We start from the raw sequence: 23,427 nt of genomic DNA, 5'->3' as shown, positions 1-23,427 counted from the left end.
GGGCATTTCCTCAAGTCAGAGCCTGGATGCCGTCACCACCCACCACCGTGGTCCTTGGATTGCGGACGGCATGCCACAGCGGGCACCTTTCAGGCTTCCCTCCCAGCAGGAAGGGAGTGTAGATCTGAAGCCCACAGGCAGAGCAAGAAGGAATTGCTAAAATCCCCGGCCCCTCCCCAGAGGCACGGGCAAAGGCACAGCAGGCAGGTTTCTGCTGGGAAAGCTGACCCCAATGGAACCCTCCTTCTGTGGCTTCCAGTGGGTGTCAGCTTCCCACAGCCACTCTGCCACCCCGGAAACCGGAAAGCCTGAGATTACAAAACTGGACACCAAAATATAAAAATAAAATCCCCGCAGGGGCCGCGCCTTCCTGAGCGCGGCTCAGCCGGCGACACACAAACGCCCGAGTTTGCGGCCTCCAGGGCAAGGCGCGAGCACCTGCGCCACCTGGGCCGCGTCCCCACGGGGCCTGTGCGCCCACGGCCGCACAGGGGTTCCCGGGGAAAGGGTGTGGGAGAGACGGGGCCGAGGGGGCCTGGAGAGGCTGAGACACACCCGCCCCCAGACGCCCTGGCAGGCAAGACGCACCCTGCCGCCGCCGCCGGGCCAGCCCGGACCACCCCCGGGCCACCCCGGACCACTTTAGGCCACCTCCGCGCCACCCCTGGCCCATCTCCTGGCCCAATCCTGGCCCACCTCCTGGCCACTCCTGAGCATCTCCAGGCCACCCCAAGCCATCCCGCAGCGCAGAGCTCCGGAGCCCCTGGGCGCATGGTGCCAGGCGTGGGAAGCGCAGAGGCCCGCCCAGATTGCGGCGGCGCGCGGGACCGGGGACCGGGGACCGGGGTGGCTGGTGGCTGCTCACCGAGGCTCCCCGCGGGCGGGCGGCGTAGTCTGAAGGTCCCGCTCGGCCATTGCAGTGGCGCTGCAGAGGGCGGGGGGCGCGCGTCACCGCGGGCGGGCGCCCCAAACCTAGGCCCTCCCCCGACACTCCCTGCCGCCCGGCTGCGCGGCTCCGCGACACCCCAACCCCACCTCTTCCTTTGCTGCTCATCGTATCCTCTAAGGCGCAGGTCTGCAGTCGGTTAAAATCGGAGAACGCCGTGGCTGAAAATAACCTGGCTGCTGCGCAGAGCGCGGCGGGCGGGGAGAGCCAGGCAACCGGGCAATGCCCACACCGATGGCACCCGGAGCCGCCGGGTGCGGGTTTACCAGGGACGAACTCTCGCTCATGGTAGGAATTACTCACCCACGTTTCACGCTGGATGTCGGCGGCTCTGAAGCAGCCCCTGAGCTGCACGTGTGTTTCAACCATTAACTCTTGGCTTCCTGTCTCCAAACGCTGCCTTCCTCCGCCCTCGGGGAGGGATGCTTCGGCGGGCCTGCGTGGAGCAAGTCACAGGGCTGCTCCGGAACCAGATCCAGGGATCCACCTTTGAGCCCTGGCCTCTGGCGGGGACCCCAGCCCACCACTGCTGGGTGCTCCCCCCACCCCCGAGAGCTGAGGGAGGAGTTAAATGAGTTAATTTAGTAAATGTGGCACGCAGGAAGGGTCCCTGTGGTTTTATGGAAACCTGTACACAGGGTAAAATGTCCCCTCCTGGAATGCATTATTCCCTGGAAACCAAGACTTATAACCCAGCCGATGCCAAAGTTCTGGGCACAGAGAGTAAATAGTCCTGCAAGCAGACCCTGCAGTGTGATAGTGAGGGGTGCCTTCTCCACTGTTATCCCCTGATCCTGGACCAGGGCCTTCTGGGCACAGGAAAGCCAGTACCATTTATTGATTGCTGGTTAAGAAGGTATCTGATCGCACAGAAACAGCCTCAACTGGCACCCTGGCACCTTTTTTTTAAAAAAAAAAAATGATTTCAGAGAAGAAGGGAGAGGGAGATAGAAACATCAATGATGAGAGAGAATCATTCATTGATTGGCTGCCTCCTGCACGTCCCCAACTGGGGATCAAGCCCACAACCCGGGGACGTGCCCTTGACTGGAATCGAACCCAGGACCTTTCAGTCCACAGGCTGATGCTTTATCCACTGAGCCAAACCGGCTAGGGCACCCTGGGCACCTTTAAATAGGCCACCCGGCTTTCCCTGCCCGTGAGAATGGACGCGGGGTAGGGTTGTAAATCCCATGGCGTCTGTGGTTCCTTGGTCAGAGGCGGCCGTGGTGGGTTAATGTCAAGTGAAGACACTCTCAGTGAGTCTCCGATGGGGCTCCTGGTGGAAGCCAGTGGGCAGGGAAGGAAACCTACAGCAAGGAAGAGCGTCTACTCCAATGACGTCTGGTGGGATCAATTTGCTACCACATGGCCAGCTGGTCCCCAGGGTGCAGTACCTCAGTGCAGTCCCACGTTGGTCTCAGCTGCTGAAAGACTCGGCAGCGGCAGTAGCCAGGCCGGCCTTGGTCGGGAGGTCAGTGTTGTTAGAGATGACACGCGGCCTCCACCCACTTCCCACGCTGCCAGCCGCCACTTTCGTGAGCTTTCCGTGCAAAAGCCCGAATGACTGGGGAAGGCGGCTGGCGGCCCCTGCAGCCTGGGCACCTTCTGCCCAGACGGTCAAGGCCTCTGCAGTGGGAGCACTTGGCGAGTGTGAACACAGAACCAACGTTTTCAAACCTGGGCCCAGTCCCGGTCTGTCCACTCCACCTTCTTCCCCTAGACCTCCTACCCCCAAACCCGTGCCTTGGAAGTCCTATCATCAATATAGACAAAGATCGTCAGCCCGTACCAGGGGTCCTCAAACTTTTTAAACAGGGGGCCAGTTCACTGTCCCTCAGACCATTGGAGGGCCGGACTATAGGTTAAAAAAAAAACTATGAACAAATTCCTATGCGCACTGGGGGACTGGGACGAGTCGGCTGCTAAGCAGGACAGGCAGTGGCATCCAGCGGGCCGGATAAATTGTGGCCATAGTTTGAGGACCCCTGCGAAGGGTCCCGGGTTCGATTCTAGTCAAGAGCACGTACCTCTGTTGCAGGCTCAATCCCGGCCCTGGTCCGGTGCATGCCGGAGGCGACCAATTGATGCGTCTCTTTCATATTGATGTTTCTTTCTGTGTGTCTCTCCCCCTCCCGTCCACTCTCTCTAAAAATCAATGGGAAAATATCCTCAGATGAGAATTTACAACAACAACAAAATACCGGAGTAAGTTGCAGACAGTACATGTCACCCTTGAGCACTGCACATGCACATCATCCCCGGAGCTCAATACTTTTTCTAGCTTCATTCTTGGGGGCGAGGAGATCAAGGTAGAGTCAAGGAAGGCTCAGATCTTCGTGTACCAAACAGTGGGCTTTGCCACTGGGGTTCGCTCATGTAGCCCAAACCCCCATCAAGACACAGAACACGACCACATCCCCAGAGCGCTCAATGCCCTTTCTGAGTCAATTGTGTGCCGCACTCCCAGGCCAACCGTTCCTATGGTATTTCCCACCGCAGATTCATTCAGCCCGGAAGCTCATTTAATGGAATCACACAGTGTGCTGGTTGGGGTAAGCCTTCCACACTATCATGTGTATTAGTTGTTTCCTTGGATTTACTGCTGGATATTAGTGCGCTATATAAACTTTCCACGGCTGCCTGGCCCGTGTGGCTCAGTGGTTGAGCATCCATCTATGAACCAGGAGGTCACGATTCATTTCCCAGTCAGGGCACATGCCCGGGTTACGGGCTCCATCCCCAGTGTGGGGCGTGCAGGAGGCAGTTGATCAATGATTCTCTCTCATCGTTGATGTTTTTATCTCCCTCTCCCTTCCTCTCTGAAATAAAAATATATTTTTAAAAAACTTTCCACGGCTTGTTTCTAAATTCTCCCGTTGAGGGCTACCTAGGCTCTTTCCAATTTGGGTCTATCATGGCCATCAACGTTCTCGCACACAGCTTTCTATTTGGGGCACTTTCCGGTTTCTGCATCTGGGACAGCAGGGGGCGGTGGCGAGCTAGTCACTGGAGCCCTGATCTTGGAGAGAGGAAGTGTCCCTACATCACCCGCAGACCTGAGGACAGCCCTTGAACCACATATGAATGAATGGGACAGAAGGGCGATGAGTGGATCATCACTCAGGCCCGACATGTGACCGGTTCCTCAACAGCCAAGAGGCCACACAGGAGGCCTGGGGACAGGAAGAGGCAGAGAAGAGACGGTCAAAGGTCCTCTCAGAACTCAGCCTCCCCTGCGCTGCCAAGAGACTCCTGGGGACATCTCCCTTCGGCTCTGACATGGAGGTCACCTGCGTATTGTCACGCTTCGGCTCTATGACATGGCTGTTGCTGATGTGCCCTGTGAAGGAAGTCCTCAAGAGTCGCTATCTGAGCCACCAGCACTGCTACTTTGTGCTCCTGTGACCTCTGCACGTCTCACACGTCTCACACCCGGTCTCGCTGGGGGCATCGTGTCCTGCTGTGCCCTCGTCACTCCCTAGGGACATGTCACATGCGAGGAGACCTTTGGGGATCCCTTCACCAAGAAAAGCAGAGTTAATCCGAGGGAGCGAGACACAGAAGGACTGATTGTGACGCAAAATCACGGAGCAGCTTCCAGAATCGCTGGGAACTGTGTTTAAAACGCGGAGTCCTGCCCTGGCCGGTGTGGCTCAGTTAGTTGAGTGTCCTCCTGGGCACTGAAGGGTCACCAGTGCACATGGAAGGAAGCCAATTGACGTCTCTCTCTCTCTCACATTGATGCTTCTCTCTCTCTCTCTCTCAAATCAATAAAAACATATTTTAAAAAATTAAAACATCCCCGTCCCCCAGAACCCACAGTCTAGGGTGGGACCTTGGATCAACCACTGGTTTGGAAACTGCTGGTGGAAAGGAAGCTCTCAGATTAAAACACAAAGGAAGCCCTGGCTGGTTTGGTTCAGTGGTTAGAGTGTTGGCCCAGGGACCAAAGGGTCACAGGTTCAGTTCCCAGTGAAGGGGATGTACCTCGGTTGTGCTCTCACATCGATGTTTCTCTCTCTCCCACTCCTCCCTCCTTTTCCTCTCTCCCTACCCTCTTCCTTCCACTTTCTCTGGGAACCAACACAAAAAAATATCCTCGGGTGAGGATCAAAACACAAAGGAAGCTGCCTAGGAAGAGTCTTATGTTTACTAATTACCTTACAATCATTTACTCTTTTTAAAAAATGTATCTTTATTGTGGAAAGTATGACAGGTGTCCCCCTTTTTTCCTCCAATGACACCTCCTCCCCCCTTAAACCATTTAATGTTAAATGTCCTTGGTTAGGGAAGATAGGATTTTGCAGTTTACTAGATGGCTGTTAAGTATCTGCCTCAGTTTCCCCATTCCACTTGTCCTGGCTTACTACCACCCGCACCTGCTACCTGCAGTTCCTTCCCTCCTCCCCCGCCCCACTCCTGCCCCTGCTGGAGCCTGCCTGGCTGCTCTCAGGGCAGCCGCAGAGCCGGCTGCAGGAGGCCAGGGCCTGGGAGCCATCAGGAGCGAGCGCAGGTCATTGGAGAACCAGCTCAGCCCTTTCCAGGGCCTCCCCAGCCCCCACAGTCTCTCCCAAGGGCCCCAGTAATGCCTGGGCACAGGAGCCCAGCTGCTCTTGGAGCCACTGAGCTGCTGGTCCAGACCCGCTTCCCTGCGCCCCGCCCTCTCCCCCAGCCAGCCGGCCGGGCCACCACGTGACCAGTCGCATGACGGTGTTTGCTCAGCGTGTGTTCCCATTACCCGGGCTGGTGAGAACACACAGGCCGTTCTCCTCCAAGAGCAGCTGAGCTGTTGCTTCACATAGAAGGGCAAACAAACGCGGCCCCGGGGGCGCCCCGGCTGCCGGGACGGGCCGGTCCAGGAGCCGCTTCCTGTGGTGGACATCGCAGGCACGCGCAGGGCCGGCGGGCGGTCAGACACCCTGTCCCCTGGAGAGGATCCTGCGCCTTCACCCGAGGGGGCACGGACCCGACAAGCCGGAAGCCGTGCAGGCCCTTTGTTGACAATTCGAGCTGTTTCATCATGCGACTAAAAATAGCCCGGCCTAGTACGGACGTGGCTGGGAATTCGTGGAAAAGTTCCCGTTTGTCTGGAAGAGAAAGGGAAACAGAACAGCACGATCGGTCTGCAGGGGGGCCCAGCCCGCAGGCCGGCCTGGGGCCGGGACTGAGAGTCCCCGGGAAGGTGGAAAAACAGTTCCTCCGCGTGCTGTCCCCCTCGCAGCTGTTGGACAGTATCCAGAGGCGTCGTGGTCATTTGAATAATGTCCCCACCACTCACACAGCCGTGCGGGTCACCAGGGAAACAAAACAGCCGGATTATTCCTTTCCCTATTCCAATAATTACTGGCTGTTGTTCCTTGTGATTAAGCCCCTAGGGCAATGGGGGGAGGGGGAGGCGGCGGAAGCCACGCAGACTTTTCTAGTCACTTTGGATCAGAGAAGATGTCCTTTTGCGCACAGGTCTCTGTAATTATTGTGCCCTGGCCAGGGTAACCAACCATCCTACTCCAACTCGGTGCTGCTCCAAGGAAAGCTGCGTGTGACGGAGGGGCTGGCTGCCTGGCTCCCTGCATGGCTCCCCTGCCCAGACACAGCCCTGACCTCCAGGGGCCGTTCAGGGGAAGGTCTTAGCCGCCCATGCACCACTGGGTGGGAGGTGATCCACAGCGCCTGTCCCCTTGGGCTGCCTCTGCCGGGCCTTGGAGGCTCTGGAAATGCTGGGCCTCTCCCACCTGCCGTCCCGTCTGGCACTGTGACTGTGGCCACTGCTGCCCACTCAGACCAATACCTCCCACCTGCCCTTTGCTCTCCCAGTTGACTCCAGGCAGATCCTAGACAACCCCAGGCCACTCCCTGTCCCCCAGCTAAGCATCTTTTCCTATGTTCACAGGCCATGTGAGTTTTGTGTTTGTTCTTTGTCCACTTAGCACTGGGCTGTTTGTGGTTCACTGAGTCCTGTTGGACTTTCACACCTTCGCATGCTAAGCCTTGGCCTGTCCCGTGGATGGCAGGTAACTCCTGCCAGTCTGAGTCACGCAATGCACTTAAGTAAAAGGTACCCTGTGCTTGTAAGAAAAGACCAGCCTACCTGCCCCGTGGCTGTGAGGGTGAGATGGGAGCATACGTGCCAGGGCTCAGAACTTTGTGGCGCACGACAAGGTAACAGGTCTGGCTCTCCTGATGCTCACCTTTCCCCTTAACATGTCAAAACACAAATTCAACCGAGTACATTTGGAGATCGAATTGGCTTTACAATTCACCCATAAACCAGGCAGCAACCCATCCAACACTCCCAGGGGCTGCACAAAAAGGAAGGTTTTTATTTATTTACTTTTAAATTTTTATCTATTGATTTGAGAGAAAGCGAGAGCAACTTTGTTTTGTTGTTCTACTTATTTACATCGACTACACTAGCCAGGTTCAGTGGTTTCTCTTTAAGAGTAAACGTGTGGGGAGGGGGGGGGGCGGGGGAGGGCATGTAGAGAGTTCTACCTGGGGAGGGAAAACCAGGTTGTGAAAGGAATATTTTCACTTAAACATTTCTGGGTAATGGCCTGTAGAGACTCAGAGGGCTTATAAAATTTACACACTTCGATGAGCTTAGCAGGTTGCAGTGTGAGACAACACACAAAAATCAATTATGTTTCTAAATACCAGCAATGAACAACCCAATGAAATACAACAATGATGGTAATTACAGTAACATTGAAATATGAATATTTAGGGCTACATCTGACAAAAATGTGCAAGCCCTCCACCCTGAACTACAGACCCTGCTGAGAGCGCACCCAGCTAATGGAGAAGCACCCCGTGTCTGGGCTGGAAGACTAGGTGTTGGCACCTTCCCTAGCACAGGAGCCTGAGAGGGCTGTGGAGGGGAGCGGTGTGGCGGGGACACTTTCTGTGAGTGCCACCTGTGTCTGTGGGGCAGCTGCTCCCTGTGTTTTCTGCTGTACCACCCGACACTGCTAGGACAAGGGTGGTGTCTCATTGAATCGATGAGAATGAAAAGTGAGGGCCCCACAGAAGGAAAGACCAGCGCCTCCAGCTCCAGAGAGAAAGCTGAGTGAGTGCCCCTCTCAGGAGCAGCCTTATCCAGACTGGAAACGGCGGGCCACATGCTCACCTCACTAACGCAGGGAGGGCCTGCCTGCCTGGCAGCCTTGCCAACTCAAGAGACCTCAAGTAACCACAAAGGATGGTCCTCAATGAAAACCTTTCATTACAAAGCAGGCTATGGTGGGTAGGCGCGTCCTAGGACGGTATCTTCCCTGGCAAAGATCAACTTTGATTTTTCACTGAGCCTGTTTTTGTCTAAGATAACATACCTGTGTTATGTCAGGGTAACTTGTAACTTCCCTTTTTTCTGGACCCCCTCAGGGCAAAACCACAAATTCCCTCATTGTTATTGTTATAGTGTTTTGAGTTGTGGGCTGTTAACTAACCTGTACCCATGTAAGTAAAGGAAGCATGCTTCTATCATTTCACTTTTTATCCAATCCCAGAGGTTTCCTCGCTTTGCTTTCTCCCACCTCCCTAATCTATCACCAATGGATTTCATGTAACCTTCTGATAGGAATTTGTAAAACTAAGTGAAAAGCCTTTGGAGCAATGTCTCAATGCCTTGAAATTCTGATTCCTAGCAATTGTCAACAGTTTGGCTCAAGTAAACTCACAAAAACTCTTTTCAGGTTTGAATGTTTCTTAGTTAACAAAACGGAGACTTCACATGAGGACAGCAGAGGCTGTGTCATCAGAGCTGCAGTAGCGCGGGCCCAACTGTCGCTGGGTCCAGCAGAGATCCAAAAGCAGGCAGGGGAGTGGGAGACTTCATGGTAGAAAGAGCGGCTCCAGTGCGCCCTGATGGAGGCTGGGGTTCCACAGAGCCTGGAGCAGGGAACGCTGATTGATCAGGGAGCATTCTGGCTTTCTCTGGTGGGTCTGGAGCTTTTGGTGGGTCCTGAGCTGGCAGCTGAGACAGAAATGGGGAAGTCCATTGGGGCTGATTGTTACAGGGGTTGTTGTGGGGCTTCCAGTTGCTAGGAGACACGTGTCACCGTAAGAAACTTTCACACCTGAGAGTTTTTGTGAGTTTATTTGAGCCAAACTGTCAACAACTGCAGGGAAGCAAAATTAACGAGTTGGCATGAAAGTCCAGAGAATGGCAGTTTTGCACCTTATTTATACATTACAAATGAAGGGAAAAGGCGTAAGCGGGTGACCTGAAATCCACTGGGGATAGATTAGGGAGATGGGAGAAAGCAAAGCAGGTGGGTACTCTCTGGGAATGGTAAGTAAGATGATAGACACATCCATCTTTTACATCGGTGGGTGCAGGATACTTAACAGTGAAACGGTCCGGGGGCTGCCTGCCACTACTTGAGCCAGTTAAGCAGAGACGGCGTTGAGTCATAGGTGAGCGTTGATTCCAATACTGCCGGCAGCGTGGGAGAGCAGCAGGTAGAAGGACAAAGATTACTTGGGAAAGTAGGAATTCCAGGCATGGGAAAGCAGGCAAGGTATAATCATTACAGGTGGCAAATTATGCGGGCGGGGGCGGGGATGGCAGAGGGGGGTGCCTTGGGGACCAGATTGCAGGCAATAGGGGCTGGGGGTTGTAAAGAGCAGGTGCCTTCAGGATTAGACTGTTTCTGCCAAGAGGTTGTAAATCTTTCCATAATGACAGGCAGTTTTCGGGACAGGAGAATGGAATGCACTCTGATGTCCCAGGGCGTCAACTTCCAGCCAGGTTAGAATGTGCTTTCTTTAATCAGAACAAAACAATAATGGTTAACAGAGCATGAATAATATTTCTTTTAACTGTGGACGAAAGGGGCCACATGCTAACCTGACCAGCTCAGGGGAGGCCTGCATGGCGGTCTTGCAAACTCAGAGACCTAAAATAACCACAAAGGATGGTCTGAAATTAAACTTTAACTAAAGGCAGTTATGGTGGGTAGTTATATCCTAGGCCGGTATCTTCACTGACAAGGTCAACCTTTACCTTAACTGAGCCTATCTGTCTTTTTGCATCTATGATAACATACCCTTTGAAATGTCTGGGTAACTTGTAACTTCCCTTTTTCTGGACCCCTTGGGGCACAACCTAATGTGCTGGGCGCCAGGACAGATACCACAAATTCCTTCATTATCATGTTAATTGTTTCTGCACCCACCTAAGTATGTGTCCATCATTTTACTTTTTATCCAATCCCAGGGGTTTTCCCACTTTGCTTTATCCCACCTCCTTAATCTATCACCAATGGATTTCATGTAACCCACCTACGTCCCTTTCCTTTGATGGCAATGTATAAATACAGATGTAACCCGCCATTCTCCGGAGCATTATCTCAATTCATTGAGGTTCTGCTTTCGGGCATATGTTGACAGTTTGACTCAAATAAACTCACAAAAATACTTTATAGGTTTCAATGGTGTTTTTAACGTTAATTAATAGCTAGTCCCCAATATTATATTTCTGGCCCTAATAATAGACACATACATCTTTTACAATTAACATGATAACAATGAGAGGATTTATGGTTTCTGCCCTGTGCCCTGAGGGGTCTGGAAAAAGGGGAGTTACCCTACCATTCCAAAGGTCTGCTTTGTTAAATGCAAAAGACAATAGGCAGCCTCCGTTAAGGCCAAGATTGACTTTTGTCAGGGAAGATTCTAGCCTAGGACCTGCCATAAACTGCTTTTAGTTAAACAGTTTTAATTTAAGACCGTCCTTTGTGGTTACTTTAGGTTTCTGAGTTTGCAAAGCCACCAGGCAAGCCTTCCCTGAGCTTGTCACCAGCACGTGGCCCCTTTAGTCCACACAGTTTCTGCAAGTCTGACTTAGAGCAGGCAGCCTCCTGGCTGGTCACTGCAGGTGAGGGGCTGGCCTCCCGGAGCTGGTGGCCACGGGGCGTGTCGCATTTGTCTTTACATATGGCCTAGCCTGGTTTGGTTCCACACGCCGGCCACCAGCAGGCCCCTGGTCCATCTCGATTTCTCCTTCCCTTCATTGCCTATGATGCTTCAGGGAGACCAGTAAACGCTCAGGCAACATTACAGACGGCCCTAAGGGCCTCAGTGTCCTCGTCGCCTTGTGCTCTTACACTTCGCATAGGTCCACCTGTAGGACTGATGCTCACCACCCGTTCCATCTGCCATTGGACCAAGTGGGACCCGGTCCCGCGAACGGCGCCCCGCCCCCAGCGGAATAGCCCCGCCCCGCTTTGGGCCCGCCTCTCACTCTAGGAGACCCCCGCCCCGCCCCACCCCTGCGTACAGAGCCCGGATCTTCAGACCCCGCCCAACGAACTCGTGTCCCGTTGCTAACATCCCAACCGCGCAAGCGCGCTCCAAACCTCAGACGACGCCTCAGACCCAACCCGCGCACGCGCCGCACGCGCCGCACGCGCCCCGCGCGCCCCCCGCCCTCGCGCACACGCAGGCCTCTCCCCTTGGCCAATGGGCGACGCCGTCGCTTATCCGCCGCTTATCTGCCTTGCGTCTGGCGGCGCGCGTCAGTCAGTCGGGGTCTCAGGCTGACGTTGCTTGGCCTCCTGTTCCCCGAGTTCGTGTTCCGGCTCCCGCAGTCCTCTTCTGAGCGCCTGACACTCACCAACCCCGGGCCCGGCCCCAGCCCAACCCGCCGGCCGCAGCGCCCTCCCTCCGGCGCCATGTCGCAGAGCGGGACTCCCGGACTGCAGGAGGAGAGCCTGCAGGGTGAGCCGCCGGGGCTGGGGGTCGGGGAGGCTGCAGTAGGGAGGCCTCCCCGGGACGGGAGCGGGAGCCGAGGCTGCGCCTGTGGGGCGGGGCGCGCCGTCCCCTTCGGGGTGGGTGGTCTGCGCAGCGGGCTCGGGGCCGCTCACAAAGGCGGGGGTCCGGGGACGCCAGGCTGGGTCTCCCGGACGTGGGATGGCCCCATTTGCTCCGCCCGCGGGGGTAGCTCTCTGGTGGGGGGTCTGGACACGGATTGGATTCCACCACCAAGCCTAAATTCTGCAGCGAAGGGCAAGTGGAGATGCCACGGCTCCTTAAAGACCGTGTTCCAGTTCGTATCGTGTAGTTCAGACCAGTGCTGGCTGTAGCGAGGTTCAGCGCAATTGCCTGGGCTTGGGCTGTGAACCTCGAGCGGCAGTGCTACCCTAGTGGCCGTTAGGGCTCGCTGGGGGAGAAGGAAAGACGCCGGCAGGCACCAGCCGACTGGCTGCTCTTCTCAGGGTACGAGGTAGACAGCGTTTAAAAAAATGGTAGAGGCGTGCGAACAGGCTTTTTCAAGTTCATGTCCCACTGGCACTGGAAAGTCATTCCAAAACAAAGCTCAGCATTGATTTGTGGCTTCAAAAAAGCAGCAGGAGGACCGGTTCCGGCAGCTCGGCGTTGAGCCGGTGCAGAGCTTAGGAGCACCTCGCCTGGTGCCCCGCGCTTGCTGGTATAGGTCCCCGCGCTCAGGGCCGCGTTGCTTCCTTGCGCAGCTGAGTGGTGGCAGCCTGGAGGTCCGCCCCTTGGGCCTGGCTCCTTCGGGCCCATCCAGCGATCCGGGGGCCGGGGAGTGGGAGGAAGGGTTCGGTGGCTGTCGACCTTCGTGTTCTCAGAAGCAAGAGTTTACTAAGCAAAATGAGCATGTAAATAAGCTTTAGGAGGACTGTTCAAACCTTCCAGAATGAATATTAAAATCGTTAATTATTCAGATAATAGTGAGCTTATTTAATTAGCCCAATACATTGTATATAACATATATTTAAAAACTACACCTACATTTAAAAAATTCTGTAATGGTAAATTTTGAAGTTGCCTAATTATTTTGTTTGAACTAGATTAAGGGATTAAATCTTCACACAAGACTCAATGGGTGTTTTATAAAGCATAAACCCTTTCTTGCCTTACAACCATCCCTTTTTTAATTATCAAACTGCTTACTTGCTAACCGTTTTCCTTACTGGTTCAGATTTAGTTTGGAAGGTTCCGAGTCCTCCCGAGGGGCTCAGGTCTCCCTCCCCTGATGGACACCGAACTGCTGAGTCACTGGCAATGCAAAACGCCAGCTCACGAATTAAAAGATTGGTTTTTCTGTTTTGCTTATTCTATAAAAAGGCGGTTACACAGGGAGTGGAAACTCATGGTAAGGGCTCTTTGGGCCATTTGCTCCTGTGTACGTGCGGCAGGGCACACGCCACACGCCACTCTCCCGCCTGTGGGAGGAGCACCGGGGAAGGGCAGCTGCCCTGGAAATGTGAACCGAGGATTCCTGGCCTGTCCTCTGCTCTGATTTGGTTCCCTCTTGTTTACATCTGACGAGGACTGAGTAGCCAAACCCACAACAGCAGCGCTTGCCTCTTTCCTTGTATTGGCCAGGACCAAATGTTTCCCCCCTTCACCTTCTGGCGCATTCCAGTTAGAACTGTTGTTTTGCAAGGTGTTCACATGCCTTTTTGTCAGTAGATACACAACTGCTAAACAGCAGGAAGATTGTCTTATGTTTATACGGGGGGGGGGGGGGCGGGGGGGGGAGGAGGGGAGGTGCTTGGCTTCCTTCCCAGGAGGCCCCTCTTCGCATGAGTGCATCCTTCAAGAGGGTACCAGCCTTCTCTGGGAGACAGCCCCACCTCTTCATAGGTGCTCACCACCAACAAAAGTGTATGAAGAGAGAACTAGTGATTTATTCGAGGGGACTTAGTACCATGCAGTTTGAGAGCATAAAGGGGTTTCAGACATCTCAGTCCCAGCCCAATTACTACATTTCACGGATGGTCACAATCATCAAGCCCAGTGGGCAAGTGACAACATTTAAGGAGAAATCAGATGCTTTATGTTCAGAATCACTTTACTTCACTTTTTGGGTAATCACCTTTCAGTCAGGTCTTGTTCCCACCTCTCCCAGGGAAGACGCCCTCTGTGGTGGTCTAGGGTGGTTGTCCCCCTCCTTCCCCTTAGCTGCTCTGCCCAGGCTTTCCCTCTGGGCGCCAGGCCTTCTCCAAACTCCCTCTGTTCTGACACTGATCTCACTGTCTTATAGAAAGCTATTTGGATACTTGTCATTCCCTCTAGCGGCGCCTGTCATTTTCAATGCTGCCTCTCATTGTAGCCTTTTCAAAATACTGTATTTGCTGGGGTCCTGCCCCAGCACTGCCCATCAGAATTTGCGGAGTGCAGTGGGTTGGCCTCTGGGAACAGTGGAAACGCACCACAGGTGATTCTCTTTAGGCACTGGTGGGACCTGCTACCTGGGGCTAGAGTGTGGGGTGGCCTTGTGGGGCTCCATTCCCTCCCGTCTGTCCAGAAAGGGCTGGAGCTGGTGGACACTTAATCTCGTCAGCCTTGTTCAGAGGTTGGCTTGCTGTGTCGTTATGGTAAAATGCAAGCAGGTGTGGCTGGGCAGCTAGGAATGAGGGCTTGCCTTGATCAGCAGCAGCACCTGTTTCTTCCCAGGCCTCATTATGAGGCCAGTTATTCGGTAGATTTTTTTGACTCTGAGGAAATTTTCTAAGGTCATGAAGCAACTGTAACCCTATCTTTCTTGCAAGATGTAAGCCCGTTCATATCATACTTGCTCTTAATTTTCCAGTTGTTTAAAGTCAGTAATACAACTTGCCCTTCACTAAATCATTCCTTGGATTATACATCTTTCAGACCCAAAGCTTTTGCTGCATACAGTCCAGAATGGGATTTTTACTTTCTCAAGGATGCTTAGGACTTTTTATGAGATGATTCTAAAAAGCATATATTTGTCTCCATGGAGCCCTGAGTTGGCCCTTGAAGTATAAAAAAATATATGGACACCTGAAACTAATATATACCTGAAACTTGTATGTTATATGTCAATTATACCTCATTTAAAATTTTTTATTTAGTGTTCTCTCTTTTTACTGGCACAGAGCTCTAAACCCTTAGGGGTTCTTGAATGATAGGATTGTCTTTGCTATTGGTCAGCCGCCCCTTCTGTAGGGAGCCCCTGTGGAACACAGGAGTCTGCTCTTGAGGTGACCATGAGGCCCTGGGTAGCCTCAGGATGCAGGTGGAAAGACCAACTCAGTGATCAGAGGGTGGAATCCAGGAGGGGAGGGACTGGAGATTGGGTTATGCTGATCCTCACCCGAGGATATTTTTCCCATTGATTTTTAGAGAGGGGAAGGAAGGGGGAGAGACAGAGGGAGAGAAACATCCATGTGAGAGAGACATCAATTGTTTGCCTCACGCACGGGGCCAGGGATTGAGCCTGCAACCAAGGCACATGGCTTTGACGGTAATCAAACCCAGGACCCTTCAGTCCCAGGGCCCATGCTCTGTCCACTGTGCCAAACTGGCTAGGGCTAAATTTTGGGTTATGAAACCTTTGAGCTGGGAGGGTGGTGCACAGGGAGAGGCCTCTTGGCGTCTCCTCCAGTTGGCTGCTCCTGAGTTGTGTCCTTTCTAGTAAATGGGTGAATGTCAGTAAAGTTCTGGGAGTTGTTCTGGTGAGAGTGTGTGTGTGGAGGGTGGGTATGGTAGGAACCTAGAATTCGTGGTCTGCCAGGCAGGAGTGTGGGGGGCCTGGCATCCCCTACTGCTGGTGTCTGATGTGGGGGCAGTCCCATGGGACTAAGCCTTTAACTTGTGGGACCAGACCCCAAATGCCCGTAGTGGCGGCATTGACTTGAACTGTTACAGCCAGTTGGTATTGGAGAATTGGTTATTGGTGTGGAAACCCCCACACATGTATCAGAGGTGGTATCAAAAGACTGTTTACATCAGATACCACAGTGAGCTGATCTAGTACATTAAGCCAGGCCCAGAATCCGACTAACCTGTTGAACCTAAGAAAATGGAACTGTGCCCAGCACAGGGCCTGTGGTACTGTTCCATGCCACCGGGCCAGAGCTGGCGTGCTAGTTGGCTGAGTATCACCTTGAGTCCCAGGGGAGGAAGGAGAGCTTGAGTGTTTACAATGATGCGTGGGGTTGCGGTGCATCAGAACACTCGGAAGATGGTCGGCAGCCTTGATGAAGACACAGTGAGTCTCTGGAAATGATGTTGTCGGGAAGTCTCTGAAGTCACTGTACTGCTCAGAGCAGAGGCCGAGTGGCCTGCTCCAAGACAGACCCTGGCCGCCTGCTGTGTTCATGACCAGCAACGAGAGAGGCTAGCGAAGACGGTGCGTTAATTTGAAAATCTGAGTGATCGTTTTGTTAGTGCAGCGGGAGGCTGGTGCCCTGATAGGCCCTTTTCTAATATGATGGAGGCTGTTGAGGGTTAGTGGGCTTTCAGAAGGAGGCGCCGCTCAGTGTGGGAAAGTCATGAGTGGCTGGGGTGCAGCCCTGTGCTTTAGGACCAGCTGCTCAGTCCCCGCACCTTTGGGAGGTGATTATTATAATATAATTAGTTTGCTGAGTTTCCCTAGAACATGGATTTTTCAGTCTTCTGTTCGCTCTGCCTTCCCTCTGTCCCTACTCTACCTGTCCGTGTGCCACCACGGTGATCTAGGAACACACAGACTTAGGGCACAAAACAGAGAACTGTCCTGGCCTGTGCTCTTCCCGGCTCCCTGAGCAGAGGGCGAAACAGAGGCCGCCTTGTCAGTGAATGGAAAAACTTAGCGGGTCAGATCACACACAGATTACTTCAGGTTCACTGAACCCAAATCTGAATGTCAGAACAGCGCAGCTTCTAGAAAATAATACAGTAGACTACCTACAAGACCTCAGATTAGAAGGTCGAAAATCTGACTGAATTAAAATCAAGAGTTTATGTTCATTAGAAGTTGCGGAGTGAAAAGACAAACAGTGCAAGCTACTTGCAACACATTCAAGTTGGAGAAAGGCTGTTATCTTGAATACTGAACTGCTACAGACAGAAAGAGGGAAAACTCGGTAGAAAAGAGAGTTTTGAACAGCTAATTAAAAAGATGCTACCCAAATGGCCAGTAAGCATGGAAACATGTTCAACTTTGTTGCAAATCAGAGAAATGCAAATTAATCCACACAGGACACTCCCCTCTCCCAGTGACTGAGTGTAAAGACAGTGAGGCTGGGTCTGAATGGCCGCTGAGCAGGCTGGGACAGCCACATCGGCTCTGCTGGTAGAGCATGATGGTTCTGGTTATGGTGAACACGTTGCCACCTTTCAGCCCAGCAATCCCACGCCTGGGTGTGTCTCCAGCAGAGACAAGAGCACATGGACACCACGAAGTCTAGAGGAATGTTTATGGACGTGTCATTCAGAGCTGCCCACACTGGACACAAGCCCCATGTGTCACAGCGTGGCTAGGTGATGGTGTGGCCATGCAGTGGGGTTCTGGATGCAGCAACCACAGGAGGAAGCCACGCACACTTGGTGGCCCCTCAAGGGCAAACCCCAGGAGTTGTTCTTGGGTCCTGGCCCTCCCAGCCTCTGCCTTCACACGGCGGCTGTCCTAGCTGCAGCCGAGTGGGACCCTCCTGGCAGCACTTGCAGGACAGCTCGCTTTGTCCAGGGCCCTCGCCTGTCCTCTTGCGGGACGTGCCAAAATTGTTTCCATCTTTCAGCTCTCCCCCCTGTCAAGCCCCCAACACACACACAGGCAAAACCAAGAGCTCCCCATGCCTCACTCGCCCTTCACGCCCCCTTGTGTACACTGACCTGTCATCCGGGTGCACAGCCCTGAGCACTGTTGGGCGCCTCTCACCACATGCGCCGGCTCAGCTGGGTGGAGGGCGTTCATCCAGTTCACGCCAAACCCCGGGCTTCGGGAGATGCAGCTTCGCTGGAAGTAGTGGCTTCACTCGCGGGCTCTGTGCTGCGGGCGAGAGTGGCTTTTGTGTTGTGTTTTAGTAATCACATGGCAGTTCTCTGAATCTGTGAAACCTGTCTGGGTAGAACCCATTTGTTCGGGATTTTCATGTCAATTTTTAGTTCAAGTTAGAAATGCTGAGCTCACTCCGAGAGGACTCAGCCAGGTGACTCGGGGGGATGGCTTGCTCTGCTTAGTCAAGTTCAGTCAGAAATCACCTGTGTTGTGTCCAGGGTGTATTCCTCTGGCTCCTGATGTAAATAAAGACGGAGCAGTAAGTATAATACTTGGGCCCTTAGGGTGAGAATGTGCCGCTGGTGTGTGGGAATCTTGAAAAGAGGTAGTTTAAACCTTACCATTTAAAACTCAAGCTTTTGTTGGCACCCTTTTTCTTCTGAAAGTTGAGTGCAGAAAGCTCTCTGGTCATTTGGATTCTGCTGCTGCAGACACACGTCCCGGCTCCTCAGGAGGATGAGGTGGGACCAGCTGCTGTGCTGCAAGAGCTGGGGATGGGTGTGGCTCGAGCCATCCTTGAGGGTCCCTGCTCCTCTGTGGGCTGGTTGTCACGGGTAGAAATTCTAACTCTGTCCTTGTTTTGTCCTCACAGGCTCCTGGGTGGAACTGCACTTCAGCAGTAACGGGAACGGCGGCAGCGTGCCAGCCTCAGTTTCTATTTATAATGGTGACATGGAGAAAATCCTGCTGGATGCCCAGCATGAGTCTGGACGGAGCAGCTCCAAGAGTTCTCACTGTGACAGGTGGGTGCAGACACATCATGTCACAGTGCTGCTGTACTAGGAGCGAGCAGGCTCGCCTGTGGTGCCCATCCCCTTAGACAGCGGCCCCTTGTCCTCTGGTGGAAGGAGGGACCACGATGCAGCAAGGGGCAGACACTGTCCTGTCCCCTCCCCTGCTTCTGCCCCCTCGCCTCCAATAGCTTTGTCATGAGCAGCTGTCCTCAGCACGGCCAGTGACTGGGGCAGCATGGCTGAGTCTGAGATCAAAGGCCAGGTGCTCACCAGGATTGTGTAAGACCACTCAGCTAGTGGGTGATGAAGCCACCACCCTCAGGCTATCCCGTGTCCCCCTGGGACTGGCTGGTGGACCCTTGTTGAGCTCAGCTGGAAGGTGGGAGATGGGTCTGGCCCTGGCCTTGTGCCAGTGGAAGGGAAGCTGCTCCTCACTGACCATCCCCCGTCTGCAGGGCTTTGCCTCTGATGCAGAAAATGCTAACATGTCCTGTTTTTCCCACGCGCATTCACATCATTTCCTAGCCCACCTCGCTCACAGACTCCACAGGACACGAACCGAGCATCTGAGACAGACAGCCATAGCATCGGAGAAAAGAACAGCTCTCAGGTAGGCCGGGGTGGCTGCGTATGTGATCTGCTCCTGTGGTCAGTCGGCAGTGGGACCGAGTAGAGAAATGTCTGGCTTTGAGGGTGTTTCTTGCCTTTTTTTGGGAATGTGTGGGGTGAGGGCATCTCTACACATGGGCTCACACTGAGTTGACTAGTTATGGGCTTAGGTAGGACAGGGTGGGGCCCTCTATCCCATATACCTGTGTCCTGGAGAGGGCGTGAGTGGCCTGTGGGAAGGGTATGTGGGGTCGTTAGTGGGTAGCCACGGTCTTCTTGCCTGTAGATTGGGCTATGAATGGGTTTTAATGTCTATGGGAGAGCTGGCATTCTCTACAAGCCACTCAGGGCAGCTCTACCATTGTGGTCGAAATGCTGGTGGCCTTCCTCATCAGGCTTTCCAGTTGCTTCCAGAAACTGTCCTCAGGCCATGCTAACTGGTGGGTGCCTGGGTGGTTTAGTTAGGAGCTAACCAGGCTGGTCATTTCAGCCCGAGGTCCCTGTTCGAGCATGTCAGGCACTGAGCTTTGCTGTGAGAGTGAGTGCAGGGTGGTGGCCCTAGCAGATGTGCGTCAGTGGCAAAGGCCAGCCCTCCTTCGCTCAGCTTGGCACACAGGAAACGCCTCTCCCAGGATGGTCTGTCTCCTCAGAAGGACAGGGGGAACCCTTATTCCCCAGGCTCTGTCTGGCACCAGAGGCTCCCAGGACCCACAGAAGTTCTTGCCCCAGACACTGGGATCCACTCCCAGCTGGGGTGCCCCGATGTCTGTTTGGCTTTGCATTCTGGAGCAATTCTAAAACATTAAGTGGTTTTTGTTTGTTTTTTTTTTGGATTCTTAAAACGAATTTTATGCTCACAGAATTTTTAAAATGCAAAAGCACCTATAATCCTACGTGTTAAAGTCCCCTTTCGTTAGTGTATTGTTACACGATTTTACCAAGGTAGCTGGATCCCAGTCTAGGAGTTTGCCTTTCCCTGCCATTTCACGCGAGAGCAGCTTTCTCTCAACACCGTTTGCTCCAGTGTTCGCAGTTTTCATTTCCTCCTGTGTGCCAGCTCGCCGTCAGCGTCTTTGTGGCGCCTCTGTCCTCGCTTCATGTTGCTTCCTTGGGACAGTATTTGCTGCTCTTACTGCCACTAGATCTCATAGTTGGGGCTTTGGCCACAGTGTCTGTCTGTCTGTAAAGGGGGAAGAGCGTGAGATGCAGCCCCACAGCCCACCCTCCGCCCACGGACCCGGCTCTGAGATCAGCCTCTGGTCTGATGCTGGGCGGGGGGCGGTGGTTCCTTTGTTTTTAACATTAACTTTCTCTTAGTCTGAAGAAGATTACATTGAGAGGAGGAAAGAAGTTGAAAGCATCCTAAAGAAAAATTCAGACTGGATATGGGACTGGTCAAGCCGGCCGGAAAACATCCCCCCTAAGTGAGTATTTTGAGCATCATGAACTAGCTTTGAGGTGGAGCCTGCCAGCGAGCTCACAACTCTTCCCTCTGCAGGGAGTTCCTGTTCAGGCACCCGAAGCGCACGGCCACTCTCAGCATGAGGAACACAAGCGTCATGAAGAAGGGGGGTGTCTTTTCAGCTGAGTTTCTCAAAGTCTTCCTTCCGTCTCTGCTGCTCTCACACCTGTTGGCCATTGGGTTGGGGTGAGTGATCCTGCCTGGACAGTTCTAGGTCTCAGTGACTTCCTTTTAAGCAGTTTACTAAAATAATAGGCCATAAGTCACAGCTTATGTAACTATGTAAGCAAACATGTCCATGTGATCATTGTCTGGGTCAGGAAACAAACATGACCGTGACCCTGGGAGCCCCGCCCCCTACCCCGCAGGCCAGCCTGGCACTGACGCTGCCAGTACAGGCGAGGGCACGTAAGCGGGACTCGTGCTGGCTGCCTCAGCCGTGCTGTGTGCAGGCGCAGGTGACCGGCCCTGCCTCAGGGCCCGCTGTGTGCACACTCTGCACACCCCTTTCTGCTGCAGAGAGGTGCTGTCACTTGCGACTCCTACAGTCCCCTCAGCAGGGACACGAGGCTCTCATTCTCTGGCTTCTTGCACTATGGATGCAGAAAACACACAAGTTCAGCTACAGATCCTAAGGACCTTTGACCCAGACAGCGCTGAGGCACTGGGCATGAATCTGGGGAGCCGGGGCTGCTCTTCTCTGTGGCTCACCCCAGCCTGCATGGGGTGGTGGCCTCACTTGTCCTGCTGGGCGACGGTGCTCTATGGCTGCAGCTCACTGGACAGACTGGGCGGGCAAGACAGCTTCTGATGTAGGCTGGTGCCACCTGGCGTGAGGGCTCGAGCCTGAGGCAAAGGGAGACCACAGTTTTGCCTATGAGAACGGCTTCCCGGGTGGGCTCCTCGATGTTTGTGTGTCCAGATTTATTGTGTCCAATGCTTTTCAGGTCACACTCGCCTGGGTGTGTATGTGCAGTGATTTCTGGAGCTTTATCCAGAACTAGCACCTCAGGTTCTGAGGGGGCAGGGCCGTCAGGGTAGTGTCTGCAGCCAGCTCCCACCTGATAGCTGCCCTGCATCCTTCCTTCCAAAATTAACTCGACCCCCTGGGGCTCCCCTCTTCAGTCACCTCCATTTTTGTCCCTCTTTCCTGGAGTCACACCCTCGTCTGCCATGGCCTCTGAGGTTGGTAGTCAGTACCATGTGCAATGACTGTCCAGCAGGCTGTTGCATCCCTGGACTATAGTGTGCTCATGCAGGTTGGGGAGTCCCTCCTTCGTGGGGGTGTTGAGGGCATGAGGTGACTGTAGAATGCACAGTGGTGGGAACACTAGGTAACCATGCAGCCAGTCTGAGCTAACATGGGGACAGCGGGGCTCACAGCTGCCCGGCTGTGGAGTCCTGGGCTCACGCTCACCTCTTACTTTTCTGCTCAGGATCTACATCGGGCGGCGTCTGACCACCTCCACCAGCACCTTCTGATGAGGAATCGGAATCGGCTTTTCACAAGGGAGCGGGATTCATACTGGAGCTTGCGACATGCTCACTGAGGCCCACTGAGGCGCTGTCCTGGGCCTTGGTGGCTGGCCACTGTGTTGATTTGTTCTGTAAATGCTGGGTGCCTGATTTAGTGAGATGAAGAATAGACACTGAAACCACGCTAACCTAGAACCAGCCGTACCTGTGGGATCAATCAATGAGCATGTCACACTAATACTACTGGAATAATGTGGTGGTAACTTTTCTGTGATATTATAAATATGAGTATAAATAATTTTACCATGCTAGTCATGATGTAGTATTTTAATAAAATTATCTGTAACCTTAATTCAGTTAAAACTCTCCCTACTTTGAAAGAATGAATAACATTATTAAAGTGACTCCATAAATGGTTTATCCCAAATAAACATGTGGCCTTACATCCACACGGCTGTAGGGCACCCTGGACGTGGCTGCAGGTGTCTGTGAAGACCACTCTTCACTGTTAGCTGTTGAGCTGTGTGTGATAGGGCCAGGGCACAGGCCGGGCCCTGTGCAGTGCAGACACTGGCCTGCGTGCTGGGGCAGGGCGGTGACTAGTGACCACAGAGATGATGCACCTAGGACACCTGCTAAAGCACCTTCCTTGTCCCCACTCGGGATCGCTGCGTTTAGGCTCATTTGTGTTCATTTTTTTGCGTGCTCTGAGATTCAGCTTCATTTTAAGTAAATCAGTGTCTACTTTAAAAGACTGGAAATAGAAAATAAATTTTTGCCAAATCCTTCAGAGATTACTGTATTTGTATATAGTTTAAAAGGAAAACTATGAACGCTTGAGGGTTCAACCAGGCATAGTCCCGTTGTCTGATTAGTTTCTCTTCAGCATGGTTTTTTCAAGGCTGCCTCTGGTATGCTGTTTATGCTGTTGTGTATTTCACTTTTCCATATTAAATGCAGTTGTGTTAAAATAAATGTAAAAATTTCATTTTAAAAAATCTTTGTTTATATTGAGATGATTCACAGCCCTCTCATTGGCAGATAGCTGGCTGAATGGCACTGGAATACTCTGGCATGTACCCTCTAAAAACAGTCTCTGAGGTCTCATTCAGTCAGCAAGTGTGTGTCTTTGCTGGGAAACAGGGATGGGCTTCTCTGTGTCATGACATTGGCGTTGCACTCAGCATGTCTGGGAAAGGTCAGTGTCCATAGAATTTAACCTCTTAAAGAGCTAGTGACCCCTCCCCCCCCCCCCCCCGCCATTGCCATCTGAACCATCTGTCAGGCACTTGGGCCCTTGACAGGCAGGTGCTCTTGTCCCTATCGCTGATGGCATCACTAAGCTCTTGGTGAAGGGCTGAGAATGTTTCCATAACGAGGCGGAGACGAGGTTTTCTAGAGGCTTTTCCCATCACACGACATTGTTGTTCTAGTGGACAGT

At 53.2% G+C, this 23,427-nt stretch overlaps 2 protein-coding genes across 14 annotated transcripts in view; one reads left to right on the top strand and one right to left on the bottom strand.

Annotated features, from left to right (window-relative positions):
* Nucleotides 1–1,353, bottom strand: part of JAKMIP3 (Janus kinase and microtubule interacting protein 3) — a 60,488-nt gene extending 59,135 nt beyond the window's left edge. For 10 of the 13 annotated variants that reach the window (XM_080641515.1, XM_080641510.1, XM_080641520.1 and 7 more), the window contains exon 1: nt 866–999. The gene's annotated coding sequence lies outside the window, so the exon portion shown is untranslated. Of the gene's footprint in view, nt 1–696; nt 737–865; nt 1,000–1,035; nt 1,096–1,249 lie in introns of those variants that run through there. The other 3 variants (XM_080641516.1, XM_080641518.1, XM_080641519.1) reach the window with 3 other exon arrangements.
* A 9,877-nt stretch (nt 1,354–11,230) lies between these two features.
* On the top strand, nt 11,231–22,776 carry BNIP3 (BCL2 interacting protein 3). Its single transcript, XM_080642082.1, has 6 exons — nt 11,231–11,668; nt 18,298–18,448; nt 18,965–19,049; nt 20,366–20,472; nt 20,547–20,696; nt 21,947–22,776. The coding sequence occupies exons 1-6, from the start codon at nt 11,623–11,625 to the stop codon at nt 21,990–21,992; spliced, it is 585 nt and encodes a 194-aa protein (XP_080498208.1). The 5' UTR covers nt 11,231–11,622; the 3' UTR covers nt 21,993–22,776.
* Nucleotides 22,777–23,427: the final 651 nt, after the last annotated feature.

This window comes from Plecotus auritus, assembly GCF_963455305.1.
Source record: "Plecotus auritus genome assembly, chromosome: 9".
NCBI classification, from domain to species: Eukaryota; Metazoa; Chordata; class Mammalia; order Chiroptera; family Vespertilionidae; genus Plecotus; species Plecotus auritus.
This window is presented reverse-complemented; position numbering and strand designations above follow the sequence as displayed.

What these genes read in the sequence shown, in the direction of transcription:
- BNIP3 (XM_080642082.1), top strand. Translation starts at nt 11,623, where the DNA reads ATGTCGCAGAGCGGGACTCCCGGACTGCAGGAGGAGAGCCTGCAGG. An exon ending in GAGAAAAGAACAGCTCTCAG is followed by an intron (nt 19,050 to 20,365) that starts GTAGGCCGGGGT and finishes ACTTTCTCTTAG; the next exon opens with TCTGAAGAAGATTACATTGA. An exon ending in CTGTTGGCCATTGGGTTGGG is followed by an intron (nt 20,697 to 21,946) that starts GTGAGTGATCCT and finishes TTTTCTGCTCAG; the next exon opens with GATCTACATCGGGCGGCGTC.